The 25,680-nt window shown below is 38.4% G+C and overlaps 1 protein-coding gene across 9 annotated transcripts in view; it reads left to right on the top strand.

Moving 5' to 3' along the window:
• Acaca (acetyl-CoA carboxylase alpha) overlaps window positions 1–25,680 on the top strand; it is a 288,856-nt gene that overhangs the window by 194,974 nt on the left and 68,202 nt on the right. For all 9 annotated transcript variants that reach the window (XM_078042389.1, XM_078042384.1, XM_078042383.1 and 6 more), the window contains 5 exons: window positions 780–877; window positions 5,331–5,451; window positions 6,064–6,174; window positions 24,622–24,765; window positions 25,335–25,455. In XM_078042389.1, the coding sequence (XP_077898515.1) occupies window positions 780–877; window positions 5,331–5,451; window positions 6,064–6,174; window positions 24,622–24,765; window positions 25,335–25,455 (595 nt within the window). The remainder of the gene's footprint in view (window positions 1–779; window positions 878–5,330; window positions 5,452–6,063; window positions 6,175–24,621; window positions 24,766–25,334; window positions 25,456–25,680) is intronic.

Genomic DNA, 25,680 nt, shown 5'->3' with positions numbered 1-25,680 from the left:
ACAGATTTTATTGCTTAAAAAATATAGTTCAATTAAATTTGTTTTAAGAATGTAGGGAAATTGGTAGTGACCACCAACAGTTATGGGTTTTGGGGGTGGTGGTGGTGAAAGTGTTCTGAAAATTATGGTGATGGTTGCATAATGTATGAATATACTAAAAACTACTGAATTATACACACATGGCATGTTAAACACATGCCATGTCTCTACTTTGTATGTGAGTGTATATATGTATGTATACAAATAAATCAATTATAAAATGTTAATTTTTTATAAAATGTTAATTTTTAAATGTAAATAGGAATTTGGAGTTATTGAAAAAAGCAGGAGGCATGTGTTCAGTGTTCAACATTAGTACCACATAAGCTTCTGATTTTAATTCTGAATCTCTTAGATCTGTGATCTCATATATATTTTGATGATAACCATGGAGTTGAGAGAGTGAAGAATAGTAATTAGCATAATTCTTTAATTTTATATTCATATCTTTAATAAAGGTATCACTGAAGATCCAAAAATTACCCATTAGCCTGTTGAAAATAAAATATACATGGAGTTGCAGTAAGGGAGTATCTTGTTTCAGGACAGTGAATAAAAAATAGGCACTTTTGTCTTTCAAAGAACCATCTATGGCTGGCATCAAATCAGACAGTAACTCTAAGAAGTGATGTAGCAATTCAAAATTACCTTTGGAACAAGTTTATTATGCACACTTTGCTGTATCTTCTGGTTATGTCACAGTGGCAAATAATGAGTTTAAAACTACTTGTGCCTTACAGGGATACAAGTATTTATATCTGACCCCTCAAGATTATAAGAGAGTCAGTGCTCTCAACTCTGTCCATTGTGAACACGTGGAGGATGAAGGAGAATCCAGGTAGGTATTTATGAATCAGAATAATTTGGTCATGACTAAAGAAAGGAGAATATGATAATTTTTCCTTATTATCCTGGTAGTCGTGACCTTGGAGAGCACTGAGCACTGAATAGTGCTTTTTTTTTAGTTGTTAACAGGCCTTTATTTTATTTATATGTTGTGAACCCAGTGTCTCATACATGCTAGACAAGCGCTATACCCCTGAGCTACAACCCCAGCCCTGAAAAATGCCTTTTAAACAACCTAGATGCCTTAGGTTTGAATCCTGGCTCTATCACTTACTAGCTGACAGACCTTGTTATTGTTTGAGGTTTGAAAATGTTATTTACAATACTTATTCATTTTAAAAAATTGAAACATGGAAACAGGAAGAAAAAAAATGAAAAGTAGACACAATCATACCCTAAGACCACAACTTTGAATTTGTTATATTTTAACTGTCATTTTACATCTCTACCTTTTTTTCTATGTAATTGGGATTATAATAGGAGTTTCTTTTAAATTCTTTTCACTAAAAAGTTTTTTTGGGGAAATTTCTTACATTCTTAAAATATTATTTGAAAATATGAAATTTCATGGTTGCATAGTATTTCATCACAATGAACAAATCATATTTGAAAATTCAAGCTATTTCTAATTTTTCATGATTATATCCTTAGGCTGAACATTTTTTAATATTAATTTAGGAATATCTCCAATTGTTCTTTTTGGATTAATTTCTAGAAATGGAATTACTGGTCAAAAAGTCCATTTTGGAGCTGGGGATGTAGCTCTGTGGGCAGAGTGCTTGCCTAGCAGCATGTGCAAGGTCCTGGGTTTAATCCCTAGTACATTAAAAAAAATAAAATAAAAAATCTCCATCTTTAAGGGTTTTTAAAAATAATCTCCGATTGCCCTCCCAAGATCTGAATTCCTAATCAGCAGTATGTGATAGTGCTTGTTTCCTCTGTTTCCTCTCTTTTAATTTTTCTCTGCCCTTGCCAACATTGATTACTGTCAATTAATAAAGTAGGATAAAAACAGCAATTGTTATTTTAACTTGTAGTTTTGATTACCAGTGAAGCTGAACATTTTTATAATCTCTCTGCAAGTATTTTCTAGAATGTTAATTGCTCCAATACTATTTATTGAATAATTCATGTGTTCTAATTTTTTGTTCTGTCTACTCTTGGGTTAATGCCATACTGTTTTAACTATTCTAGTGGCACATATTTCCTCACACTCTGAACACTTTCTCAAATTATATTATCTGTTTTTGCCTTTTAAATGTAGGCTCGTGTGTGTGTGTGTGTGTGTGTGTGTGTGTGTGTGTTTTCCTGGGGATTGAACCTAGTACCTCATGAACAAGAGGCAAGCACTGGTCCACCACTGAACTACATACTTAGTCCTCTTTTCCTTCTTTATTATTATTTTTTTAATTCCCCAAATCTTTCCATAATGATTTTAATTCAGATTGTATTAGGTCCACACACTAATTTGTGAAGGCTGACATCCTCAGTATTAACTCTAACCAAAAAAGAAGCATGGTATATTTTTTTCATTTATCCAAGTGTATTTTCAAAAGGTTTATAGTTTTCATATAATTTATTCCAGAAGTTCCCAAACTTTCTTGGTTCATGGCACCCTTCGCATCTCAGTAATTTTTTCACATCACTCCTAATCTAAAAGATACACATAATATTTCTGTTAAATAAATATTTCTAGTTAAACCCTAACAATTTCATAAGTGTTCCTGTCCTAACAACTTAATAATAACTTGAATAAAATAATACATATGAATTGAAAAAAATTACTTCATTTTTAAACCATTTACTTACTATGGGATATTTGTGTCTGTATAATATCTCAAACCTTAGAGTCAGCTTAGCTATAGCTACTCACTTTTCTTATTCTTCATTGACTTTTGTATAGAGCTTGCTTTTTCCACAGAAACTGCAAAAACCTGGCTTTGTAAAGATAGGACATTATCAAAAGAAATATAGCACTATTTTGTGTTAAATCACAAACAACCTAAAGCTAGTTATTCATGTGGGATCTGACAAATATCACATGTTTCTCTCAAATTAAAAATATTCTTCAGTGCCCCTAGAGGTTCACTGTGGTGCCTTGGTCGTCTTGGGACACAGTGTGGCCAGTTTCTTCGTGTTTATTTTATTTATTTATTTGTATGTTTATTTATTTTGGTGCCAGAGATTGAACCTAGGGGCACTTAACCACTGAGCCTCATCCCCAGCCTTTTTTTGTTGTTGTATTTTATTTAGAGACAGAGTCTCACTGAGTTGCTTAGGGTGTCACTAAATTGCTGAGGCTGGCCTTTGAGCTTCTGATCCTCCTGCCTCAGCCTCCCAAGCCACTGGGATTATAGGTGTGCGCCTCCATGCCTAATGAAAGCTGTTTGTTTTGTACATTGCTTTTGTTACAAGACAAGTCATTACTTTATTCTGGGGTTCCTCATATGAAAAAGGAAGATCAGGTAAACTAAGGCTCTTAGCTCAGTGCTAAGCATATAGTAATCAATCAAAAATCCTGGTAGTATTGTTAGTGGTGGGTTGTTGTTGTTGTTATTATTGTGGGTTGTTGTTATTGTTGTTGTTATTATTATCATCATCATCATTATTATCTGTAATAATGGCAGTGATATTACCTGTCACACTGGACTGTTGTGAGGATCAAAAATCATATGAATGTTTTGTTAATTATAAAACACTGTACAAAGTTTTTAATTGTAACATTAAAACTTAGTAACACTTTAAAGAATGGTAGCCCTCGATGGTAGAAGACTCAGGTCAGAGAGCAGAAACTGGGAAGTGTGTATTCTTTTTTTCTCATAATGTAGTAGAAGAAGATGCCACTTATCACATCATGAATACTTGTGAAGCAATATGCAGCCCTTATGAGAGGATATGCTTCACAGGAAAGGCTGACTGGGCCCATGAGTACTTGATGACTATATGGCATGTGGACCTTAAAAAAGAATGTATTACCCCTTCCTCAAATTAATGTGGTTCATTGGCCTCTTAAGGAAGATTAGCTTCATCTGTTATATAACTCTAGAATCTAAGGTCTAGATAAAGAACAAAAGGAAGAATTGGGGAATTACTGAAATAGGATAAGCTAAAAATAAAAAAACTAGAGAAATCTGGAAAGCAGAGCTGCAGCATCATAAATGAACAGCAAGAGCAAAGGAAGAGAATTGATGGAGGGCAGACAGAAAAAAAGAGAGCAGAGGAATATGGCAATGGGGGAAAGTAGTTTAAGAATCACTATGGAATATTTATTTATTATTTCAATTTTTAAAATTTTGCTAAGCCTCTAGATAGATGTGGAATAGTAAATAACATATGCCCATCTCTACTTCCAACTCTGTATTTTTCCTTTCTTTTATTAGTTGCATTTCCCATTATTAAGTATCACTCCTAATCCCCTACCAGGAAGAAAGACAGATGAGTACTCCCAGTAGATCATAGGATATTTTCTGGACAACTGGGTCAGCATTTCACTTCTACTTGTATTCTGCCTTCCCCCCTGGAGAACTATAGCCAGGAACTCTTACGTATGCACTTGGTATTTGAGAATGAGCAGGAATGGGAATATGCTGTTTTGGTCTTCCCTTGCATCCCTATCTTGGAAAAGAAAAGGAGTTTTGATTTGAGAAACTAGCTCAAGCGTTCTCATACCCCTCTTTTTGGATATTTTTTTTTTTTTTTTTTTTTTTTGGTGGTGGTGGTACTGGGGACTAAACCCAAGGGTACTCTACTGAGCTATATCCCAGCCCCTTTTCTTTTTTTTTTTTTTTTTAATTTTGAGATAGGGTCTCACTAAGTAGCCCAGACTGGTCTTGGACTTGTGATACCCCTGCCTCAGCCTCCAGAGTTGCTGGGATAATAGGCATGTGCTAACATGCCTGGCTTAATTTTTTAATTCTTACGTAAAACTGTTGATTTGAAGACAGTTAGAGATATACATTGACCCTGCTTTAAAGAAAGAAAGGGCTTTAAAACCTGAGGGCCATCTTGTAGCTTTTGAATGTTCTTTCAGCAGTGAACCTTTAAGGTTCTGGAATGATTGGAGGGACATCATTGGCCTTTAATGAGATTATCACCATATGTCAGGCCCTTTTCTTGTTGTCAACCCTTAGAGATAGGTACTACTGTCCCCATTTTACAGAAGTTACTATTATCCTGAGGCATACCACTCTATCAGAGCAAGAATTTGCACCTATCTGCTTAATTCTAGATTTTGTGTTTTATATTCTACCATACTGCTTCCAATAAGATAAGAACCAAGCTAAGAAGGAAAAACATATGAAGAATATAAAAGAAAGTGTATAAAGGTCTTATGTTAAATATAAATTTTCAATATGCTTTTAGTAGCCTTTTAATGGTAATATTTGTTTAATAGGTTGTGTTACTATGTTTAACCTTAATACTTTGGCATGACTCTTATCTACTAGGTATAAGATAACAGATATTATTGGGAAAGAAGAGGGACTTGGAGCAGAGAACCTTCGAGGATCTGGAATGATTGCTGGAGAATCCTCATTGGCCTACGATGAGATCATCACCATCAGCCTGGTAAATCCTCATAGAATGTAAATTAATTAATCTGTTTATTTATTTGTTTATGGTGCTGGGAATTGAACTCAGGGCCTCCAGAATGATAGACAAAACTCACTGTGTAGTTAGGTTATTTGTGCCCCATTACTACTATTCAATCCCAGATAAAAGCATTGCTTGCAAATGTTATTTTAATTATGCAAAATCATGGGAACTTAGGATAATATAAATTAATGAAATAATATAAATTATTTCCCATGTAAACCTAGGTTTATTTTAGCCTTTAGTTTAAGTTCTTATTTCTCTAAATATCCTATTAGACTTTTAACAACTTAAATTTCTTCTCTTCATAGTACTTTTTTTGCTCATACCTGTAGTGAGGATGCCAGGCATCTCTGAAATAGGCAAGATACTATGATCCTTAAAGTTTCTAATATTTGAAATATTGAGTTGATTTTGTCTCTTCTTTGATTGAACGTGTGTTTTTTTGTATTATTAGTCAAACAGACTTCATAAAATGCAATCTTTATTTCTGTTCATGTGGATTTTACACATTTTATCTTTTCCTTAGTTCTTAAAGCTTGGGAGAGGACACAAATATGTGACATGCATAATTTATTCTTTTTTAAGGTGACATGCCGGGCCATTGGGATTGGTGCTTATCTTGTACGGCTGGGACAGAGAACCATCCAGGTTGAGAATTCTCACTTAATTCTGACAGGAGCCAGTGCCCTCAACAAAGTAAGTTTCTAAGGCTTGGGAGGAGTATATGAAGTTTGAAGCTTATCATGAATTCAAAATTCCAGACCTTGATTGAGCACATGCCTATAATCCCAGCTACTCAGGAGACTGAAGCAAAAAGAGCTCAAGTTTGAGGCCAGTCTTAGCAACTTAGTGGGACTCTGTCTCAAAATAAGAAAGTGGTAGAGTATCCCTGGGTGCAATCCCCAGCAGTACCACAAAAAATATATCATCATCATCATCACCATCATCATCATTATCATCATCATCTTTATTAAGGGGTCATTCTACTTATGACTTCCTTAGTTTGTATCTTCCTATCTTCCTCCATTATACTTACCCATTGACTTGCTTGCCTTTTTATTCATTCATTCATTTCATTTAACAGATACTTTGAGTAGCTGCTGTCTTTCAAGCATTGTTCCAGCCTAACTATATAACCTCTGCTCCAAAGAACTTACATTCTAGTCTGTCTCTAGAAAGATGGAATTAATTGAATGCTTTTTGTTCTGGCCCACAGCCCCTTACTTCTTCTTACCTATGTTACTACGAATAAGGCATGTGGGAACTATTCTCATGCATGGAGCTATCTTTAGTTTTAGTTGTATTCGTTCCCATTTCAGGTCTATAGTGTGGACTAGGCAATGGGCTAGGTGTTTAGGATATCTAATTCTAATGGTTTGAGAAATCTGTCGATAAACCTCTAAAAAAGAAAAAGAGGGCACTTATAGTGTTCTCTTGTATATAAAGTAAGTACTCAGTAAATATTGAGTGGGAAGATAGGTGGATGGGTTGCTGGGAAAGGATATAACGTAGACATTTATCTTTCCTTCCAAAGAAAGACTTTGTATTTTTAAACCAAGTTCACAGGGACTTTTCTAAAGGCAGAAAAAAAAAAAATGGATGATGAGACTGCTGCTTGCAAAAGTGAAAATTGTCTGAGATAATCTGAATATACAAGGGACAATGCAGTTCTTACTTCTTTGTAGGCATAGAAAACTTGTTTTCTTTTGAGAGCTAAAAATGCATAATGAAATAGTGAGGGGCTGGTTGTTCTCATGCAACTTATATAAACTTTTAGCTCCTTAACTTTCTTTCTTAGCTGTCAAAGAGGTATTATAAAGCCAAGTATGGTGGCTCATTCTTGTAATCCCAACTTCTTAGGAGACTAAGGCAGGAGAATCATAAGTTTCAAACCAGTCTTGGCAACTTAGTATTACCCTGCCTCAAAAAAAAAAAAAAAAGGACTAGGGGTGTAGCTCAGAGGTAGAACACCCCACTTTCAAGCCTTAGTGCTATAAAAAACAAAAGGAGACAAATTATAATTTATAACTTTAAGTAATGTAGAAGCTGAGCAAGGTGGAGCAGATTTGTAATCCCAGCAACTCAGAAGGCTGAGGCAGGAGGAATAAAAGTTCAAGGACAGCCTCAGCATTTTAGCGAGACTCTGTCTCAAAATAAAAAGTGAGAAGGGCCAGGGATATAACTTAGTGGTAAAGCTACCGTTCAGACCCTAGTATCAAAAAAGTAATGTAGTGCTCAAATGAGAATACATAAGTAAAAGTACTTAATAAAATTAGCACAAAGTATTGGTCCTGGTTTTTTAGGTTTTTTAGACAAATTCTTATTGAATTACCCAGACAGGCCTTGAACTCATGATCCTCCCAGCTCAGCCTACTTTGTAACTGGGATTATAGATTACAGGCATGTGCCACTGTACCTGGCTTGTTGGTCCTCGTTGAAATTTCATTCCCCTGTCCCCTCTCACATGGTTTGGTGATTGAGTTTGTAGATTTTATACACATACTAAATTATGTTGAATTTTGTGTTTATCAGGCTTACAGGAACTTTTATCAAGCCCTGAGTTTCAAGAGGAAAGATAGGGACTAAGTATCCTGTCCTATCATATCTATTTAGAATAGTTGATAATTCCATTAGTCCAATTAAATTTTGGATATGTCATAAATTAGCAGAATTGTTTGATATGATCATCTTGTTCTCTGCTGTCATATGAACTCTCATTCTTTGAGTTTGCATTTCTCTCCAAAGAAAGGCAGAGTAGTGCTAACAATAGCGTACTTGGCCATCTTCCTCTTTTTGGAGACTCTACTAGAAATGAAGATTATAAACTGCCACACTACTAAAGATTATTGCAATGAGGAAAAGTGCTGAGAATCTCAAATTTTTTTTTAAGTTGCTCCTTCGGATACCTTCTTAGGATGAGATATTGATAAATGTTGAAGAGAGTTTTAGGTACCATTACCTGTGAGGATAGGATTTTCAAATGACACCTGTATTTCCATGATGTTTTCATAAAGAGTGTTAATCTCTAAAATATATATCGTTACATTGTCCCCCCTCCCCCCACACACACCCAGATTCTATGTTTTGTACAAGGAATATTACAAAAAGTAAAAGTTGTTGGGGTTTGTTTTGGGATTTTTGGTTTTGTTTTTTGTCTAAAAAATTGCCAGTTGTGGTTTAAAGAAAAGTATTAGGTTTTGTTTTGTTTTTCCCATAAAATCTGGTTGAATTGTTCTGATCAAATTCAACATATTCACCTTTTTCCTCGCCTGCAGGGATGCTTGCCTTGTTGCAAAGGGAAAGACAAGTAAAGCTGCTATTGTAACTTACCAAACAGTGCTTATTTTCAGAAGGACATGATCATTTTTAGCTGAAGGGAGTGATCACTAGTAGAGGATACCTAATCTTGCTTTGCCTGCTTCACTGTCTCATGTCAGCACCTCTTAAGTACAGTCATGTTGTTAGAAGACGCCGATTTTATGCAGATTCACTAAGAATGTTCATTCAGCCCCTTTGCTTATTACCTTGTATGAAAAAGGAAACTATTTGGGAGCTACCATGCTCAGATTGCTTCCTCTGACTCACCACTTGTGCATATTCTGTTTTCATATGTGCTGATGTCTTTGTAGTCTCTTTGCCTTTCTTTCTGTAGGTATCTCTGTCTCGCTTACTGTGTGTGCAAGTCCCTCTGAGTGCACGCCTTTCTGTGTAAGTGCTGATCTCTCTCTTTGTTTCTGTCTTGCTTAAGATTCCTCTCTTTTTCTATGTTCCTCCCTGAATGTCCATGTGTGAGAAAGTCTGTGTGTTTGAAATACTGTAGAGGCTCCTTTCTTAGCCTTGACCATTTTGCTCATAGTATGTGTGTACCTGTGTAAAGTGGAAATGTATGTAGTACATGCAAGCTTATATATGGTCTCAGACTGTAAACATTTGACCCCCACCTTTTTGAGTCTTCATCCTTTATGTTAAACATTGAGGTGAAGAATAAGAAGGGGGGAGTGCACAGAGGTTGTAGGAAAAAAAATCTTGTGTGTGCAAGTGCCGATCCCGTTGACCCCTTTGAAAATTGAAATAATGATAATGCGAGTCTCCTGACTGCATCAAAGTATCAGCACATCAAAAGCCAGGAGGCATGAAATGCAAATGATAAAGTGAAAGCAGATGGATTGTGCATGATCGCCTGATGCCCAATGAATTTTAAAAGGTGCTGGTTTGCAAAGGGAGGGGTGGGAGGCTGGGGGTGGGGGGACTGAAATAAACACGTTATCCCTGCAATTTTTTTTGTTCTTGACGCTCACTCCTGACAATATTTTTTCACACTTGAGTGAACACCCACTTCATCTCTCTCTCCCTTTCTCCCTCTCTCTCTCTTTCTTTCTCTTTCTGTCTCCTCTCCAATTTCCCCCCCACCCCCCAATCCCACCTCTTACACGTCTCAGGTCATGTCGCTGCAGCTCCGGTGGAAATAATAAGATATAAACCACGAGGTTGTTATTTGCATAGAAATAGCATGGAGCCCCAGGCAGCAAGAGAGAAGGACACAGGGATCATTTGTCTAAAATTTTAATGAAAACTTTTGCTGAGGCAGAGATTTTTTTAAAAACTTTCTTTCTTTCTACTCTTCCCTAACCCTCCCCACACCCTCCAACCTCATCACTGGTCTGACTTAGCCTGATTTGATTTGAAGAGAAAGGATTGACACTCCACATATCATACTCACCTAATGTAACAACATGTAAATTGTTTGTTCCTTTAATATGAAGCTGAAAAGACACACATTCCCAACTTAGTACATCACATGTGCGCTTCAAGCTTTTATGGCTACATTGTATCTCAGCACATGCATGATTAAGGTGACCTGGTTTTAATCAGTTTACATTGCCCTCCCTTTTGCTTTCAAAAACTTATTTTTAAAAAACTCTTCCTTTTTTTTTATAGCCTCTATTAGTAATCTACACATAAAATATACATATTGCAAGAGTTCCCTGGATTTTCCCCCAACTCTCAGCAGTTTTACTATACATGTTTTCTTTATGGGCATTATATCCTTTGTTCCAAAAGTAGAAAGTGCTTCCCACATTTGTATTTTTATCCCTCTCCCTTCCTGATTTCAGTATTTATATTTTCTTTTTGCATCTGTCTTCCTTTGTTGCCTGTAGTTATTTGTAAAGTCCAGAATATTTCCAACTGGAGGAGAAGTATAGTTTCTGGATTTTCTTGAATGATGTCATGCAGATTTGAGATTGAAACTAAAGGCAGTGGCTGGGCATTAGAGGCCTCACAAAGCTTTATAATAGCCTCAAAATCAAGACTGTTTGTCTGATTCCTTGTTATCTTCTGGGTTAAGCCAGTTGTATCAGAGCCATTTTATAGACATGAAGAGTAAAACAGAACTGACAGAGACAAGATCAGAGTCAGAACATGAATAATATCCCTAAGTTTTATGGCAGAAAGGGCTCTTAGGGTTCACAAAGTCTACAGTGAGAAGACAATGTGATCATTTTCTTTTTGACCAAATGTCATAAGGGAAAAAAATATGTCGTGAGAGTGAAGTTTTTAAGGGCTTGCTGTTTTATGCCTCTCAAGGAAGTAGACCATAGATTTCTAACTCCAGAACTATATGCAGGTGACGGAGTTCTCAGAATGCCTCACAAAGTGAAAGAGTAGAACTGATAAGTGTGGCAAATTGCCTTGTGTGTAAGGAGTCATTCTGGCCTCACAAAGACAGTAACCTATGTACTCAGGGTATTGATAAGATGGGTCCTTAAGGAGATGAGGTCCTTTGCAGAGTCATAAACTCTTAAGTCAGGGTACCACTCCACCTCCTCACTTTCTATTTTATATGTTTAGCATAGTGTCAGGTGGCAATGAGACTGGAAAGTCCTATGTTGTAAGGGAACACCATTACAGACTAGAGCTTCTAACTCTCAGCCATTGCACCAGTCTTCTTGAGAGCCTACTCCCTGTATACAGACATCAGAATTTGCAGTTTATTCGTATTCTATGGACAAAAACTGCTTATGAATGTAAGGCTTCTGCCAGTGACTGATATGATGTGGGTGCTAGGAGGTGATATGTGACTTCCTTGTGGTAAACATTTTAAAGAGAAACAGAAGCTTCTCTTTTTGTGGAGGGGGGTGTGATCCTATGATCCCATCCCCTTTAGTAAGATCAGGCTTCTGTTTTCACTGAATCTGCCAGGAAAAAAAACAAGTTACATGCTGGATTCGGCTAGGGCTCTTAGACCTTTAAGGGGTCTAATTCTGCAAGCCTGGCTTTTGAGACTTAATACAAATAAGTCACGTCTCTCTCAATCCTTCTTGGCTTCCATGGACATATTTATATGTAGCTGTGCAACATGAACTATGAAGTTGTCACATTTTACTCTATCAGGGATGATACCAGAGTTACTCCATGAGTGGGTCCTTTTTGTTACACCAGGGGCTTCTACTGTACAGTCCCTGTGTTCACCCTTTAACTCTGTGCCACACAAGTAAGGGACTCAAGAAGGGAAGGGGAGTTTACCCAGCTCTCACGTGGGGTGGGCAGCACTGTCACTTTCATGTTACTTAAGGAGGTTGAAAGCCTGGACTCTACAGCCAGGCTGCCTGGGTTTAGTTCCTGGCTGTGTGACCTACCAATTGTATAATCTTTGTCAGTTTACTTAACCTCTGTGGGTTGCAGTTTAGTAACTATAAAATGATTGTGGAAGTGGGGGTGTAATAATAGTACCTATCTACAAGGATTAGAGTGGAGATTAAATGAGTCAATATAGGAAAACACTGACACTGTTATAGTCTTCTCTGAGATACATTAGGGTCCTTTCTCATTGGACTTCATTATCCAGGCCCTGGAAAAGAAGTAAAAACACAATATTCTATATACTTACTGATTCTCTGAAGGCAAAAATTCCTTCAAGAAAATGTTAGATGGCAGCCTTCACTGTAGCAGTACATTCATGTATTGACTTTCCCAATAGATGTTATCTAAAGACAATCAACACACTTCGGAAAGCCATTAATGTAAGAGGCACCATGTTCGGTCATGATAGGGTAGTATATGTGTCAGTCATCTGTCTACAAGAGTCCCCAAGGACTTGTTGATACAATAGCCCATAATCACTCTAAGGATCAGTCCAGCAATTTGCATTTTTAAAAGTCCCTAACTACCTATTTTCACAATAGACAGTCCCTGTACTCCCGTAGCTGCAGATGGGATCACTCTTCTTTCTAAAGAGGGCCTTTTAACCTCCCTTCTGAATAAGCATGCTTTAACAGTATGAATGAATTCTCAGAAAGATTTGCAATGAGCAGATCTCCTTAGTTTTCAAGCATCACCACCCCGCTACACACACACATATTTAAAATGTGGGTAAATCTGACCCCATTTGGAGGTTGTATTTGTTTTTCATTTGATGTTCTTCAGATTCAGCAGAAAACCATACGGGGTATGTTTGATTCTGTTAGTGAGTGTTGGTGATGTGCCAGCAGCCTGGTCCTGAGTGTGCTGGTTTGGAGATCTTGCAAAGTAGCATTGCCATTCATAGCTCCATTATAGAAGTTGCATCTGACTTGAAGAGAGTCGAGTGTGTGTGTGTGTGTGTGTGTGTGTGTGTGTGTGTGTGTGTGTGTGTGTTGTGGTGGTGGTGGCAGTGGTGACAGTGGCCATGGCAATGGCTTAGAGCCTGAAGTCTTGGGAGAACCTACATGTTCCAGTTCATGGCTCCTAGATAAAGTGAAAGCTCTGGAAGCTCTGCTTGGGGTATTGAATGCACTCAGGAATGATCAGTTTGGATGACCTATTATAAATGTTCTCAAACTTTTTGAAGTTAAAGAATCTTTAGGTTAAAAAAAAAAAGCAACAACAATAAACTTGATCAATCTCCTCCTTGTCATTTACTAGGTAAGCAATTTTGGGCTTTAGTCTGTTTAGGTGTCAGTTTTCTCTGTGTAAAATGGGAAATGTAATACATTTCCTGCCTTAAAATGGAAGACGAGAGGATCTCTTAATCTTAAACTCTCTTTAATTTTTAGTTCCTCTGAAGTGTGTATTGATCTATAGCCAGGGAACCATGTTGGGCTGGGGCACAGAGAGGATAAATTGAGGGAGGGGAGTTTAAAAAAAAAAAAAAAGATAGTACATATTATGGTGTTAATATATTGGCAATATTACATATAGCTATAAGTGAGATTTGTTGTGTATTAGTGAGATTAGGAATGGAAGCTGCAGAGCGTAATAAGTTAAAATTTATCTTTTTTTAATCCAGATTACAGAAGAATAAATGCTATATGTTGTTCACAATGCAAGTGGAGATAGAATTGTAATTATGGAGAGTATAAGAATGCTCAAAAGGGCTGGGGATGTGGCTCAAGCGGTAGCGCGCTGGCCTGCATGCGTGCGGCCCGGGTTCGATCCTCAGCACCACATACCAACAAAGATGTTGTGTCCGCCTAGAACTAAAAAATAAATATTAAAAATTCTCTCTCTCTCTCTCTCTCTCTCTCTCTCTCTCTCTCTCTCTCTCCCTCCCTCCCTCTCCCTCCCTCCCTCCCTCCCTCCCTCCCTCCCTCCCTCCCTCCCTCCCTCTCTCCCTCTCTCCCTCTCTCCCTCTCCTCTCTCACTCTCTCTTTAAAAAAAAAAAAAGAATGCTCAGAAGTATCCAACCATTTCTTAAATTTTCTCTGACACCATTGTCAAATATTCATTCTATCATGCTTGTAAAACTTGGCTACAGAGGAGTTCAGGACTTCTTAAGTAAATTTATCCCTTTGTTGTATATAAAATTCTTCCTTATATTTGGCCAAAGTCTATTTTACTGTACAGCCAGACTGATTGCTTCTAAAAATAGTGTTCTAAATCAAAAAAGAACCCCTAATTTTATGACATAACCTATAGGAAATTGAATGGAACCAGAGTCTCTCCCATATACTTTTACCTCCAGAGACTGATCTGGTCTTATCTTTTTTTTTTTTTTTTTTTTTGTACTAGGGATTGAACCCAGGGTTTTACCCCTAAATTACATCCCCAGTCCTTTTTATTTTTATTTTTATTTTTAATTTTGAGACAATGCCTCACTAAGTTGCTTAGGGCCTCACTAAGTTGCTATGGCTGGCCTCAAACTTGTGATTCTTCTGCCTCAGCCTCCCGAGTCATTGGGATTACAAGTGTTTGCCACCTCACCCGGCAAAACTGGTCTTGTGTTAAAAACAGATGTAGTTAAGGGCTAAGGTTGTGGCTCAGTTGGTTGCCTAGCATGTGTGAGGCACTGGATTTGATTTTTAACACTACATATAAGTAAATAAATAAAGGTCAATCAACAACTAAAAAAAAAATTTTAAAGTAGTTAAAATGAAATTGCTAGTCAAGCTAGAAAAGAGATTAGAGTTATAAATGACATTCTTGCTAGTTAAAAGTATAAACTAAGTAGAAGTTAAAAGAAAAACAGTTAAAACTTAGTTTTGTGTTTTTTGTTTTTGTGGTACTGGGGATTTTGTGGGTACCAGCCCTTACTCATGCTAGGCAAGCACTCTGTCACTGAGCTGCATTCCCAGTCCTTAGTTCTACTTTGAAATATGTTGTGGAACCGTAGGCGTCCGCTACACAGGATTATGCAAGACCTTTTTTTTTTTTTTTTTTTTTTTTTTTTTTTTTTTTTTACTATTTTTCCCTTAGTTGTTTATAGATCTTTATTTTATTTATTTATACATGATGCTGAGAATCGAACCCAGTGCCTCACACATGCAAGGCAAGTATACTACTGCTGAACTACAGTCCCAGCATTATGCAAAACTCTTTAAGGCCAATTATCTGCTGCTTTTCCATCACTTGCCTTGTCCAAAGTTAGGATCCTGGTAATATGGTGGAATGATAGGTCTTTTGGAGTACCAGCTAAAACTCATTGGGCCCAAGATTTGGAAGAATCACCAAAGGTACTAAAGCTCTGAGGGTTACACAAACAGAAGCTAAACTGCTAGAATTCATTACCCTGTCATCTTAGTGAGCTGCCTCTGGCTCACTCCTGTGTGGACTCCAATATATCTGTACCCTTTCTCCAGAGTATCTATGTAAACCTGCAGGATTCTGAGGTATCTTGAATATTAAAATGAAGAAATGTCTCTACCTCATACATTCTGTGGCACACAGGGTCTTTGCACTTTGTTCCTCTACTGAAGCATTGCCCCTGAACTCAAGCTAAGTGCTCACTTAGTTATGTGAGCATGGTGCCTTAGCAGATCTATTTCCTCAGCTTCTTATTTTCTAGTGAGTCGTATGTTGTGCCTTCATATGGTGGATTTCCTTCACTTTTCTCTTTCTACACATGTTCATAACTCTGTCTTTGCAGATCAGTGTTGACTTGAAGCTTGCTACTCCATCAACCCTCTCTTCTCCCTTCAATCTTTCTTCTTCCCCAACCCCAGCCTGAAACTCAAGTGAATTAGCTTCTCACCCCTGCCCCCCAGTTTAAAAAAAAAAAAATCCCATACTCCTCCAACAGTGTCTGCTCTTAGATTTGCAGTCAGCAGCCATCTCCAATAACCATCAGGCTGTCAGCTTTGCAGCTCCCTACTACCTCCCACCTCCCCCATCACTCACCAGAGGAAAAAGAGAGCCAGAGCAAGAGCTTGAAATATATCATGCAATAGTGTATCATGAATTTGTTGTGAATCACAGCGGTGAAGCAGGTTTATTTATTTCTGAGACCTTAAATCAATACAAAGTAGGTCTCTTAGTTCTGAAGCTGGGATGGAGTGTGAAAAAATGAGCCCATTGTACTCTTAAAACTTTGGGGAAAGGAGATGACAGCTATATAATTCCATTTACCAGGCACTAGGGGCTTTAATGTGAAGGTGACAGGGAGCTCTTTGTGCATTTAGAGCACCATATCTTCTAAATAAAAGATCTGTAGACTTGATAGTGGAGCATAGCTCCAAGTTTAATAATCTCCAAGCATTAGACCAAGCCAATATGTTCCCAAGTCAGAGAGGTCCCCCCTAAACACTCATAAATTAAAAGTGCAAGAACTGCACATGTTGGTAGATTAGAAATGCAAGGACTCCAGTCTCTTCTAGGAGGAAGACAGACCTGGGCCCTCGCTTTGCAGACTGCTGTGTGAATATGATAAAGGCTCAGGAAACGAGTCTGTTTAGAAACCTGACTCCTGGCTGTTCATCATTCTAGGAAAGGTCCCCTGTGCATGGATCCAAATCTAGCTGTGTCCCCTCTCATTCAGAGTGGCCATGCTCACACAGACTAATCAGCTAATGTACACAGTCAGGAGTGTTGAATTATGAAAGGAGAAGCTTTAAGAGCTTTTTAGATTGAACTACAGATTACCTAGCATGCCTAGGCTTAAAGTTTTTCTGGTAGATTCTTGACTGGCTCCTAATTTTAATAATGTCTCAGTGTCTAGAATTTAAGCCCTTTAAAATGGTATGCATAACTGAGAAATTGAGATATCAGTGTTATTAAGAAAAGAACCCACCCAAATTAACCAACAGCATAAGATGAGAAGTCAAAATCATTGGGATAATCGATTTGTGGATATCTTCATTTTTATCTGACCCATTGATATACCCTTTTTCCACAAATAAAGCAAGTTTACGCAGCTCAGTAGAGCAGCCCTAATATAATGTGACTTTAGAGTACATAGAGTTACAATCTTAATTGTAGCCCAAGTAAAAAAGCAAACAAAACACCCACCTTAAACCACTTGTTTTTCTTAAGAACACTGATACACATTGTAACACTAATATGAAGGATTCTTTGTTTATGGTAATTCAACTTGCTGAAAATATAAGCCAAAGTTGAGATTTTAGAGAGCATATTAACTACCAGTATTAAAATCTGTGGTAGTTCACATGCATTTACTGAATACCTGTCATATGTAAATCTGTTCTTATGTTATAAAGATAAAAAGATAATTCCTGCTTTCATGGAGCTTAAAATTTAAGGGGAAAAACTGCTGCCCACCAGATATAAAAGAGAAAACACACGAAGGGCACAGAGATGAAGGATCAGTGCTAGTTGCCAAGAAGCCAAGCCCCAGCAAGCTCTGAACTCTGGTGCCTGACCACTATGGGCATAGGCGGTTACTCACACAGCCACCCGCCTCCAGCACCAACCTATTTAGGAAAAATAATAGGGAAATGACTGAAAACAGGAATTTCTTTTTAAATTTTCTATCTTTAGAAAACATCTGATAAAAAGACGTATTCAGAATACATGCAGAATTCTCAGAATTCAATAAGAAAAAAATTCAATAATTAGAAACTTGGGCAGGAAATTTGAAGACACTTCACAAAAGAAGATATAAGGATAGTAAATAAGCAAATGAGATGATATTTATCATCATTCATTAGGGAAATGCAAATTAAAAAATCAGTTTGATACCACTAGAATTTTTTTCAAGCAAATTATTACAGGTTTTTGTTTGTTTTGTTGTTGTTTTGCAATGCTGGGGGTTGGATTCATGCAAGGCAAGCATTCTTCCACTGAGCTACATATCCAGCCCTAAATATTTATTTATTTATTTATTCATTCATTCATCTTTAACTGAAAAATTCCATGTGCTGATGAGGATTCAGGGCAGCCAGAACTCTCCCACATTATTGGTAGGAATCCAGAATGGTACAGCCACTTCAAAAAGGATGTATTCTTTTTTGTGTGTGGGGGGGATCTTTTATGGAGTTAGATTTTTGCTTATCATTTAACCTGGTGATTCTATTCCTATATATTTACCCAATAGAAATGACAATGTCAAAGGGGAATAAAGGGGAGGAAGGGAGGATGGGAATAGGAAACACAGTAGAATGAATCAGGCATAACTTTCCTTTGTTCATTTATGAGTACAAAACCAGTGAAAATCACATCATGTTCAACCTCAAGAATGGGAAGTTATACCTCAAAATATATTCTACTGTCATTTATAACTAAAAATAACATTAAAAAAAGAAACAAATAATAATATACATCTATACAACCTGTACATGAGCTTGGTGCGGTGACCCACACCTGTAATCCCATCTAATCAGGAGGCTGAGGCAGGAAGATTGCAAATTCAAGACCAGCCTGGCAACTCGGCGAGAACCTGTCTCAAAATTAAAAAAAAAAAAAAAAAAAAAAAAGAGCTGGTGATATACCTCAGTGGTAGAGAGCTCCTGGGTTCAGTCCCCAGCATTGCCCCCCTTATTAAATATCTATATATGAATGTCTATATCAGCTTTCTTCATAATCCCTCCATATATCCCCCAACAAACAGGTGAGTGAACTGTGGTATTTCTATAAAATGCAACACTACTTAGCAATAAAAAAGGAACACTTGACACTTGTGTGAAAAGATGCATTGTGTTAACTAAATGAGCTAAACTTAGAAGTCTACATCTTATGTGACATTCTAGAAAGGTAAAATTGTTGGGGCCAGAAGCAGATCTGTGGTTGTTAGAGTAGAAGGAAAGGATGGATTACAAAGGAACATAGGGAAATTTGGGGGATGATGAAGATGTTGTCTTGATTGTGGTGGTTGACATATGACTATATGTGTTTTCAGTATTTATAGAACCATAAACCTTGAAGTGGACATTTTTGCTATATGTAGATTATACCTCAGCAAACCAAACTTTATTTAAAATTTTAAATATTTCTATATTTGGAATTCATTTATTATCAGTATTTCCAAGTCCCTAGCTAAATCAGCAGTTGACGGATCTCAGGATGTGATTAGTGATTGCTTTTGGCATTCGGCTTTTTCTACAGAAGCTTACACGTTTTTCTCCTACATTTGACAAGCAAACTATCATGTGGCTCTTCCCTTCCCCTTTACATTAAAAATGAGTCTCTGTTCCTTACCCACTCTACCTTCAATACCCATCATCCTTCTGCCATCTAACTCATTCCTTTGTTCTCCAATGAGGCCACACCTCAGTAAACAGAGGTCATCCAGTGTTATTTCTGGCTTATATCTCATTCTCTTTTTGGCTAAAAAAATTTTTTTTCCCTACAGTGGTAGCACAGTCCCTTTGACCCAATATATTCTTCAGCAAATCTGATTGCTTTGTAACATACTACTTATAGAAAGATTTTTGGTCTTGTAGGATGGTCTTGAATCCAACTGTGGCTCAAGTCAGGGACTTTTCTCTCCTCTGCCAACGAATGGCACTAAGCCTTTTCTATATCCCCAAGTCTAATTTACCAACTGCCAACCAGTGCTCCAGTTTGCCATTGACAGCAGTAGTAATAAAGAAGGGAGAAAAAGTTGTAACCCTATGGCTTTGCATTTTGGAACACCCAAATATTTTTGATCATGGAGGCACTGGTCTCGTTTCCCTGTAGATTTAATTCCATTCACCCTTAGATGTATTCCTTGTGAAACATTTACACAGTAATATGTGCTACACCATTTAAAATTGTTAATTGGAGATTGAATTACTTGTCAGCTTTTAAAAATGTAGTCCTCTCAGGTCAAGGAAGAGGATGTTAGCAGCACTGAGTAGATGAGCTATTACATTTTTTTCTTCCCCTTCCTCCCCCTACCCTTCATTCTTCCACCTCTTTTGTTCCCATCTTATCACTTTTCCCCTACTTCCACCCATTCTTTCTCATTGTCTATCTCTCTGTCTGCCTTAGCCAAACCTTTATCAATAACCTGACGGATCTCAGAGTGACTTTAATACCTAGAATCTTGGATGAAGTCCAGTGATGATGATAACTCAGCAAATTTACCAAAAAACCCTCCTGAAATTCTCTTGAGAATGGAAGTGTCCTAATGAGGATTGCAGCAAAGCTTGCATAGCTGAATTCATGGGTGCAGGAGGAATTTTGTACTCTGATTCTTTAAATATAAGATGTTCTAACCTACTGAGGTTGTTTAAGAGGGGAAAGCAGCAGTAGCTTTTCTCTTTTGTTCCATTGTTTATACATCATTATTTTTCACATCTTAGCACATGACTGCAAATATTTGTATATAAGTCTAAGAGTCTTAATGTGTATATCAGGATAAGAGCAATTTTTTAAAGATTGAGCTAAGTTGCATCTTTGAAACTGGTGTATCTCAATGCCTGTGCTGACAAATATCCTGACAAGTAAATACTACGCTCATTCAGTGTTACATAGTGATTTCATTTGCACAAAACCTCACAATGCTTCGCCACTTCAGTCAAATGTCTGGAGTACTGGGGAAGGGAAGAACATGTTTATCTTGATCTCCAAAAAGGGATTTAAGGGCGAGAGCAGGCGGTATATTAGACTGTTTTCATTGCCTGTCAGCTGTGGTAAACCTTAGCTGTCTGCAATGTCTCTAGATAAGCAGCAACAGCAGCAGAGGTCTTAGCATGTGTGTATGACTGCATTCATTTGTACCTTTTACACATCTGAACATTTCTAAAGGCTCTGTGGCATCTTTGGTGGAGCCTTTAACAATTGCCTCTCTGCTAATCAGTAGCTTTTATGTGGTGCCCTTAATTCTCAAGTCTGCCAGCTGCAATGAATGAAACACTGGATGAGGCTTACATTTATGGAGAGGCTGGGTAAAGATCTTTTCTTCTCTCAAGTTCAGCCCTTATCAGTTCTGTGGCCTGGGTACCCTTTAGCAGAGGACCTCAAGATGGTGTTGTTCTTCCACTTAGATCTGGAAGGGAACAAAGCGGGCCTTGGGAGCATCTCCTCTGTTTGAATGGCTCCTATGTTTAATAGTGATGCTTGGGGGCAGATAAATTAAAATTTATTTCAAATAGTAGAAAATGTGAGAGGAATAATTTGAAAACTCTGGCAAGCAACTCAACTAATACAGAAATGCCTATGTCAAAGTTTAAAAGAGTGACAAATGAAACCCACCTAGTTCATGAAAATGTGATGTGGGCTGTTGACCCCAGGTTATTCTGTAGATGGTTGGTAAGACAACTTACTGAGGAATAAAACAGTGGTTCTTTATGTTGGGCCATCTTATCTTCCTAGGTGTCGATTAGGGTCTGCGTGACTGTTCTGGCATCATCATTTCAGAGTTAGGCAGAATGAATTTTGTCCTAGCCCAGATTCTGCTTCCTTGGTTGGAGCTTTTGTTGTGAGGTATTCTAAAATCATTAAAACCACTTGAGTCAGCAACGACCCCTATAAATCAGGAGCCATTGTGTGCACTCTCATCCTACTGTGCGTACTCCAAAACCTCCAGCCTTTGAAGATGAGCCGGCGGCACTGCTTTCCCCTTGCTGATTGTTAAGTATCTGTGATTGTTGGCATTTGTAAGTGGACAGATTTCATTTCTGTGTGTTGGTCTCCACCCCACCTTCGTTTCCCTAAATAAGGCTGGTCAGAGAGCTATTAGATAGTCTGTTACTCTATCCTATGGTTTTTCTCTTTCATTTCCAAATTAAATGAATCTTCACACATGGCAAATATTTCTTTAGCCCAGAATTAATGTTCTTGGTTGTGTTAAACCCTAGTTGGGTTTCTTCAGAACCCAGAGGAGAAGAAACAGAAATACCGCTGCTTTTTCAGAACAATGCCAAAGCATCAGTCTTGAGTTTTAGCTTGCTAAAGGAAGATGTGCTATGTTATTGAATCTTGCTGTTTCAAGTTTGTCTCCTGTTGTAAAAACACAAGATAGAGTTGCTGGGAGTGTAACTCAAAAGTAGAATGGATAAGTGGCAGAAGGTCTCTGGGAGTAGCCTAGTTCTGAATGCTTTCCTATCCTTTGAAGTGAGGGGGCAAAGACATCTGAGAATGGTGCATTTAAACCATGAAGCAGCTCTTGGTCTGCTTCAGTCCTTTTTTCTGAGCTTTGTCCTTCGCTGGTCCATTACTGATTGGACATTATCAAGTACTAGAGATTGGACAGAAAATAGTGTTTCTTAGCAGAAAATGGTACCTCTCTTACAGGCAACAAGGAGTAGTTGGCTCCTGACATAGATTGTGAATATCAGATATTCAGGGTCAGCACAGTGTCTCCTTTTTATTCCTTTTCCCCCTTTCCAATTTTATTTTAATAATTAAAAATACTGCTGATCACACTGAATGACTTCTAGCAGAGAGGCAGTCTGTCCCAGAAGGACTAGTTGTGGGCCATCGGGTTTATGACGACCATAAAACCAGAGCCAGATCAGAGCGTGGCCTCCCTGAGTGACAGGTTTTCTGCCTCCACCAAGATCTCCCATCAACTGACTGCTTTGGATATTTGTTTTGGTTTGATTTTTCTCTTCTGTTTTGTTTCCTGATGCATGTGTGAGTGTGCATGTGTGCGCACATTTAAAGATATAAATGAAACAGGTATGTAATGCCCTCTGCCTGTTAGAAAGACTAAAGCCATAAAAATAACAAACGGCGTGTATTTGCTAGAATGTCAAAGTTATGAGTTTATTTTGTAATGATGTGCTCCTGCCTTCATGAGGTAAACTGGCCGTGGCGGAGGTGTTATTAGTAATATGGACTCAGTGGAGCAGAAAGCCGAGTGACCGAGAGATCAGTGTATCAGTCAGAGAGAGGGCAAATGGAAAGAGACAGCAGGAGAATGAGAAAAGAGCCGCAGCGCCTGGGCTGAGATTAAAGATGGACTGAGGGGAGGATGGGCGCCCAGTGGTCAGATATGTTCTCCCCTGTTCATGGGGCTCCTTCAAAGGAGCTGCCAGCAGCTTGCTCAGCTTGGGGCTGCCTGTAAAGGCTTGTTCTCTGTGCTTCCTTATCAAGGAAAGCAGTAATCTGAGAGCAATTTTGCTTTCCATATTCCTTTCAGAAAAGTCTCTAATGCCCTTCCTAGCTGAAGTTAAATGGAAGCAAGGCCAGCTGGGTCACAGTGAGGTTATTACTTTGGTCACCAACTTCCACAGCCTTGGGAAGGTCTTGATGTAGGGGCTGACCCAGCACGCAGTGGAACCTCTCAAAGCTCCTAACAAGAAGGGGCCAATTGGGAATATACAGGTACAATTTGCCAGCCCTCAATTTATTAGGTTCTCCCCAGAGACTGAAAATGAATAAAAGTTAGTAAGGAAGAAATTTTGTGTTGTCGTTATTTTTTAAAGGAGGAGGAGAAAGGGAAAAGAAAAGGGAAAATACAGTAAGTGCTCCACAACTGTTTAGCGCTCTCCAGGGCTACCCTAGATGACTGGCAATTACTATACACTGAGCAGTTTGCAGTAGTCAGTGATCAGGCCGCCCGGCTTCCGTCTGCTGGGTCAGAAAACCTCCCTCCCTGAAAGAAATTATTAACCGATCTTCAAGGAGAAAAGAACCCTACAATTTCTAAGTCCAAGAATTCTTTTCCCCTTTTTCTTCTTTAAAGGAAACTTTGTGGTTTGCAATTGCAGGTGCCCTTTGACCTGACAAGGGTTAAACTCCTCCAGAGAGACAGAGAATGAGGCCCAGAATTTCCTACAGCCTTGGAAGGGAAAGGCAGAGGAGAAGCAGGCTTGGGAATAAATCATAGTCCTGCACCCAGCACACAAAGAGGATTTGAGACTCAGGGGTTTGTGTCTGTATCATTGGTTGCTTCAGGATTTTTGCCCCCTTTAGGGCTTTTGAATGGGAACCTGCTTTTAAAATCAAACACAAGGGAACTGGGGATATAGTTTGTTGATAGAGCACTTGCCTAGCATGCACAAGGTTCCTGGGTTCAATATTCAGCACTAGGGAAAGAAGAAAAAGAAAAAACCAAAATCAAATGTGAAGAAAAAGGTAATCCTTTAGGAAACAAATGAGGAACCCAGACCCCCACAGGGTTTCTTTAACTGCGGCTTGTCAAAAGACAGGCATGCTGTCTTTTTTGTTTATGTGCATAACAACTCTGCCAGACCTACACATGACAGGATGGCCTGTGCCTCAGGGTCCCAGCCTACCCATCACTGCAGTTTCAAGTCAGACTCCAAGAATGCTATTTCTTTTTCTTAAAGACATCTTTTGCCTTCTACCTGTCTATGGTCGCTAGTAGAGAGAAAAGCTTGCTGGATTTTAAATTGCAACCGTATATGTGATTGTTTAAAACTCTTTTGTTTTCTGAGTTTTCTTTTTAGGAAGAAGATCCTGGTAGTCACTCAGAACAACCCACAGAGTCTGGGATCTCTGTCTTGTGATGAAAAGAACCTATTTCAGTAAGAATTATGAAATAAACTATGTCTTTACTTTTTTAGAGACAAATGTCCTTTCTCTTGCTCATTTCTCCAGGTCCTTGGACGGGAAGTTTACACCTCCAATAACCAGCTTGGGGGCATCCAGATCATGCACAACAACGGGGTAACCCACTGTACCGTTTGTGATGACTTTGAAGGAGTTTTCACTGTCCTGCACTGGCTGTCATACATGCCCAAGGTGAGTCCTTCCTTCCAGCAGAACCTGACATTTCTAACATGGCTCACTGTCTCTATGTTTGAAGTCTCATCTTTAAGGCAGAGGAATTTTTTATTATGAAATATTTCTCTGAGAGCTCTTGATTTCTTTTTCTCAAACACATCTTTTCCCTTCTACCTTTAAAATGTCTCTGGATTTCATTAGGCCTGTTTCTGGTATTTTCCAGCCAAGAATGCCTTCATGTCCTTTCTAGACTCAGATTCCAGCATATTAAGGTTTCCTACTCATTGTTGGGTTTTCTCCTTTTGTAATAGTCATTCTTTCTCTGGAGAGCTTCCCAGAAAGCGTGGACACACTGAAATCAAGAGTCAAAATGCACCACTTTGTGCCAGACTTCTAAATGAGATTAAGACCTGTGCATGTTCCTCTGTGCCTGGCACATAACTAGGATGCTTCTGGCTGGTGATTGGGACCAATGCATCTAATTTCTGAATGTGGAACCTGCTATCTTTTGTCTGTAGCTGTTGCTGAGTTGGATAAGACGGTTTTTCACTGATGGCTGTGCTCTTTCTCTCCCAATCTCCCTTTAGAACGTGCACAGTTCAGTTCCTCTCCTGAACTCCAAGGATCCTATAGATAGAATCATTGAGTTTGTTCCCACAAAGGCTCCATATGATCCTCGATGGATGTTAGCAGGTCGTCCTCACCCAAGTATGTATATGTTTGAAGACTCTGTGGTGCCCTGGCTCTCAAACTTTTAATCGTCTTTCAATCACAATTCCTACATAAAAGCATGTGACTAAGAAAGCAGCCAAGCCAGGTGCAGTAGCACACACCTGTAATCCCTGCTACTAGAGAGGCTGAGGCCAAAGAATTGCAAGTCTGAGGCCAGCCTCAGCAATTTAGTGACCTCATGTCAGAAACAAGTAAGGGCTG

This window comes from Ictidomys tridecemlineatus, chromosome 3 (assembly GCF_052094955.1).
Source record: "Ictidomys tridecemlineatus isolate mIctTri1 chromosome 3, mIctTri1.hap1, whole genome shotgun sequence".
NCBI lineage: Eukaryota > Metazoa > Chordata > Mammalia > Rodentia > Sciuridae > Ictidomys > Ictidomys tridecemlineatus.
Note: the sequence above shows the minus strand (reverse complement) of the source record. Positions and strands in the feature narration are given on the sequence as shown.